General features: G+C 38.1%; 1 protein-coding gene across 1 annotated transcript; it reads left to right on the top strand.

Annotated features, from left to right (window-relative positions):
* The first annotated feature begins 593 nt into the window (after positions 1–593).
* On the top strand, positions 594–4,914 carry LOC127162899 (nuclear factor 7, ovary). Its single transcript, XM_051105818.1, has 6 exons — positions 594–992; positions 1,371–1,466; positions 1,702–1,932; positions 2,026–2,048; positions 2,129–2,247; positions 4,307–4,914. The coding sequence occupies exons 1-6, from the start codon at positions 600–602 to the stop codon at positions 4,792–4,794; spliced, it is 1,350 nt and encodes a 449-aa protein (XP_050961775.1). The 5' UTR covers positions 594–599; the 3' UTR covers positions 4,795–4,914.
* Positions 4,915–5,530: the final 616 nt, after the last annotated feature.

The raw sequence follows: 5,530 nt of genomic DNA, 5'->3' as shown, positions 1-5,530 counted from the left end.
CACAAAGGCCGGCTCCTCTAATACACTGGCGTTCTCCTTATATACTGAAGCACGCTAAACATCAGTCAGCAAACGCGATTGAACAACAACCCCTTCACGTCATCACACCCATCAGCTCGTCACATATGATTGACAAGTGAGACGACCAATCCACACATCACCCGCGAAAGTGAAAGTAAGAGGGACGGAGAAAAAAAGAACGGGAAAACGGCAGAGGAAGAGAAAAGACTCAGAGAAAAGAATACAGAGACGAAAAATTACTCAAAAAAAAAAAAAAAAAACAACTCAACGTCACATAGGGACGTAACAATATTAAATATCGCTTTATATATCCATATATCAGATTTATATATATGTGACCTGTTTGAACACACCCAAAGGTGATCAGAAACTCCTCCCTCTTAAAACACTCACCAGGAAGAGACTCATTATTTCTCCTTTCTGTCGTTCTCTCTTCTGTCTTTATTAAAGAAAACAAAGAATCAGTGAAGAACAAAGTGAAACACTTTAAGGATTTTTGGGACGTTTGTTTATGAACAGACAGCAGATCTTTGTGATTCATTTTTGAAACCGTCGTTGCTGGAGCTCAAACTGTGAAAATGGATTCACTTTCTGTAGAAGAGCTTTCTTGTCCCGTGTGCTGTGAAATCTTTAAGAATCCTGTTTTTCTGTCATGTAGTCACAGTATCTGTAAAGAGTGTCTTCAACAGTTCTGGAGAACCAAGAAAACACAGGAGTGTCCTGTCTGCAGGAGAAGATCCTCAAAAACTGAACTTCCTCCTAATCTTGCCTTAAAGAACTTGTGTGAGTCGTTCCTGAAGAGAAATGAGAGTCGTTCATCAGGATCTGAGGAGATCTGCAGTTTACACAGTGAGAAACTCAAACTCTTCTGTCTGGAGGACGAACAGCCGGTGTGTTTAGTGTGTGTTAATTCACAGAAACACGACAACCATAAATTCAGACCCATCGATGAAGTGGTTTCGTCATATAAGGTAAGACAAATGAGTTTTTCATGCTGTTGAAAAGTCCTATTAAAGTGTTGATTTGATTGAACAGGACTGCAGTGATCTGAACCCCATTATCAATGCAGTTTTACAGATTTGGTGAATCAGTAACTATGGGGGCAAATACTTTTCCACACAGGCTCACTTAGTATTGGATAAACATTTTGCTTCAATTAACAACTTTTCCTTTTACAAACTGTAATTACTTCTGAATTAATTCAGCATGAGATGTTCACGAAAACAGAAGAAATCACGATGGGGGCAAACACTTTTGCACTGTATTATATGATCATATCACTGTATCATCTTCTCTTCTTTTTTCACTCTAATCTGGTGTTTTATGTATTTTATTTTGTTTAATTCTAGGAGGAGCTCAACACAGCATTGAAATCATTACAGGAGAAACTAAAACACAATGAAACAATGAAAGGAGAGTTTGAGAAAACAGTTCAACACATCAAGGTGAGGAAACAGAATCAGAGACATTTTCATTACAGCTGTAGGATCACTATATACAGTTATGATCTGATATATTTAATATAATGGACTTCAGCTGATTATTTTTGTACATGACGATCATCAATCTGCTTCTGGATCCATTATATGTCTGTATCTGAGTTTATCTCAGATCTGAATGATGTGATTGTGTTGATGTGTGTTGATGGAGATGATTGAAGTGAATGTGGTTTGATTTCAGTCTCAAGCTGAGCACACAGAGCTTCAGATTAAACAGCAGTTTGAGAAGCTTCATCAGTTTCTCAGAGATGAAGAAGAAGCTACAATCACTGCACTGAGGGAGGAAGAGGAGCAGAAGAAGAAGATGATGAAGGAGAAGCTGGAGGAGATAAACAGACACATCTCAGCTCTTTCACACACAATCAAAGACACGGAGGAGATGATGAAAGCCAGTGATGTCTGCTTTCTAAAGGTCTGATTTCAGATCATTGATTGATTGATTAATTGATTGATTGGTTGATGATTGATTGAGTTGTTGATGATCAATGGTGTGTTTGTTCTGCAGGAGTTTCCAGTCTCAATGGAAAGGTGAGTGATCTGCTGGTGTCTCTGGTCTCTCTGCTTCTGATCCAAAGCCACTGCAGTTCTGACTCCTGAATGTTTTTCAGTGTCCAGATCTCACAGCCGGATCCACAGATGCCTTCTGGAGCTTTGATTCGTGTGCCACGTTACTTGGGCAACCTGCCGTTCAGAGTCTGGAAGAAGATGCAGGACATCGTCCAGAACAGTGAGTCTGACTGCAGAACATCTGAGCTCACACACACACACTGGAAATGATGCATGATGGGGAATATTGACACAGAAGTGATTTCAGCGGTTTTTAAGACAGTTTATTTGATCAATCTCACAGAAACATTTCTACACAATTTTTTATTTACCATATGATGACTGCTGTTTATATACCTACTTTCAGTTTATATATATATATATATATATAAATATATTGAATTATGATTTATTTTTACATTTTAGATTCAAATTTAATATGTATAATTATAAATAATTTTATTTCAGTTTTACTCATTTTACTTCAAGTACTTCAAGTTAATTTATTTCAGTTAGTTGCCAAAACAACTTTTCTAATTTGCTTTTAATTTTAATTTATTTCTGTTACGAATCTGGTCGGTGACCTGCGGTCCACTCACCACCAGATGTCGCCCCTACTCTATCATTGCACACAGACTGTTGCTCTACACCCCAGACTACATCTCCCATGCTGCGTCCGAAACCGCATACTGCTTAAGTAGGTACTATATTTAAATATGAACGTACTACCTGACCGTTAAAAAGTACGTTCTGTATAGTATGAATGTGGGTAGTATGAATGGAATTCGGACGTACTACATCCGCCATATTGATGTTATCACGTGTCATGCATCGTCACAACAGCGCGAAAATTTAAAGAGACCGCTCCACTGCACGAACACCGGCACCGGCAATGTTCGGCGTTCTAACGTTGATTGGAAAGACAGCTTAGAGAAGGCGTCGGTCAGCGGCTGGCAGATCACGTCTTCGTAGACAGCTTCTAGATTATTTATCAAATAATGTTTCGATTTACAATGTCATTCGTTTATTTAGATTGTGTTAAACAAGTGTAATTTAATCACAATAAACAACGTTTTTTTCCTGAGGTACTTAAACTTGAAATGAGCCGCGTCTCCACTTTCCGCCATTTTTCGAATATGACGCCTTCTCTCCCGGAGCCTCATGGGATAGGAAAGTGTCCATGGTATGCGTACTACAGAATTCGGGCGGAAGCAGTAGGTCATCCGGGTACTTCTCGCCTACTGAATTTCGAATACTATGAATTCGGACATACTACTCGCCTCGCATACTGTTTTTCGCGTACTATATAGTAGGGAAGTATGCGATTTCGGACGCAGCACCAGTATCGCGCTGATTGCGTCAGCACCTGTGACCAATCAGCAGCATTATAAAAGCCCCGGTCTTTCCCCTTGCAAGCCACGTAGTCGTCTCGTCTGTCACACCGCCTGCCTACTGGACTCTAGCTCGTTGCTTGGATTATTCTCTCGTCTCGTCCCTTTACGGATTATGTTCGCCATGGATCGACCCACGCCTGCTTCACGGACTTTTATTGTGCATCGCCCTAATATACCTGTTTGTTATTGTTCTGACCGTGCCTGCCTGACCATGCCTTTGCCTTGTCGATTTAATAAAAGCTCGCAGATGGATCCGCTCGCCTCTCGTCTCTCACTCAACGTTACAATTTCATTTATTTAATTAATAAAAATAATATTTGAAGTAGTAGCATTTGTGAATAATATCATCGAGATTGCAATATTATTATTTGATTGCATTACTATGGAATAATTTCTACTGTGCATTAATTTATTGTATTTATTTTAGTAATTAAGCAGCCTTCAATAAAACGCTTTGATTCATACAAGAGAAATGTTGAGGAAAATTATATAAACTTTATTTCTTCTGTATTATTATAGTTGATTTGATTTGAATATGACAGCACTGTGTAAAGTTCTGTACAAAGGCAACATTTTGTATTAAAAGCAGCTTCTCACTATAATTGAATATAAATGACAGCATAAATCAAATGAATATCTTTTCAGTATGTGATCATTCAGTGTTTCTGATTTAACTTTCAGTATTGATAAATCACACAGAGAATGACTGACAGTGATGAGAGGAAAATGTCTGATGTGTTTGACCAACAGGACGAGTGTCATAATTCATAATCATCTGTGTTTGGTTCACTCTTGATCATTATATGAACATCAGAATAACAGCATCTGTTGATTGTGTCTCATCAGCTCCTGTGATTCTGGATCCAAACACTGCAAGTCCACGTCTCATCGTGTCTGATGATCTGACCAGTGTGAGATGCGGATTTCAACCTGTTCCTGATAATCCAGAGAGATTTGACTATTATTATTGTGTTTTGGGTTCAGAGGGTTTTAACTCAGGAACACACTGCTGGGATGTGGAGGTTAAACAGAGTTTATACTGGAGTCTTGGAGTAACTACAGCATCAAACCAGAGGAAGGGACGTGATTTCTTTAACACTGATGTCTGGTGTTTGTGGTACGGAGTGTCTCCAGGTTCTGGTTTTCGTGTTAAACAGAATCTTGATCGTGTGAGAGTGAATCTGGACTATGACAGAGGAACGGTGTCATTCTCTGATCCTGTAACTAACACACATCTACACACATTCACAACCACCTTCACTAACACTCTCTTTCCATTCTTCAGGTGTTATTATGCTTCCTCTCTGAGGATCTTAGAGATCAATAGTCAGTAATCGTTACTCCTGTAGATCTGGATCTTCCTGCTTTCATCTTTCATCATGATTCAATATTTAATCACATGAGTAAGAGACTGTTGATCTGAATATCAGATCAGAAAACAAGTAAATATATTCATCTTTAAAAATGGAAAAAAAAAAAAAAGTTAAAAAACAAATGAAGAGTTAAAATAAATCATATGAATATCTGACCAATGAGAAACAATGATGTGTCATAAATCCCTGCCCATAACACCCTAGTAACCATACAGCAAGTGCCTAGCAACCACTCAGAACACCCTAGCAACAATCCAGAGTACTCTAGTAACTGCATAGCAACACCATAGCAACTGCTTAGCAACACCCTCTCTAGAAATCTGTGTGTTTGTGTGTCTGAGAGAGAAATTCACTATTAATAACAAGCATAATAATAATAATAATAATAATAATAATAATATAGATAATCTAGATCTCCACAGGGTTTCAGAGCTTCTTTAAAGTGAATTTCAACAGCAATCTTCTGTGAGTCATGTGTGCTTGAAGATGTTTATGATTGACTGTGATCCACTGGGACGTCCCTCTCTACACATGAAGATCAATAAAAAGACATTTGAAGAAAAATATTCTTTTAGTTATTCTGTTTGGTTTTATAAGTTAATTTGTATGATTTGGTTAACATGTTTATGTAGCCTGTCATTGAGAAGAGGGGAAGGTAAAGCAATGAGTCAAGTATTTTTGACAAACTATTTTGAAA

Source organism: Labeo rohita, chromosome 3 (assembly GCF_022985175.1).
Source record: "Labeo rohita strain BAU-BD-2019 chromosome 3, IGBB_LRoh.1.0, whole genome shotgun sequence".
NCBI classification, from domain to species: Eukaryota; Metazoa; Chordata; class Actinopteri; order Cypriniformes; family Cyprinidae; genus Labeo; species Labeo rohita.
This window is presented reverse-complemented; position numbering and strand designations above follow the sequence as displayed.

Bases quoted from the DNA above. Each gene is read 5' to 3' on its own strand.
- LOC127162899 (XM_051105818.1), top strand. From the start codon at position 600: ATGGATTCACTTTCTGTAGAAGAGCTTTCTTGTCCCGTGTGCTGTGAA. The intron at 993-1,370 runs GTAAGACAAATG...GTTTAATTCTAG, and splicing joins AAGTGGTTTCGTCATATAAG to GAGGAGCTCAACACAGCATT. The intron at 1,467-1,701 runs GTGAGGAAACAG...GTTTGATTTCAG, and splicing joins AAACAGTTCAACACATCAAG to TCTCAAGCTGAGCACACAGA.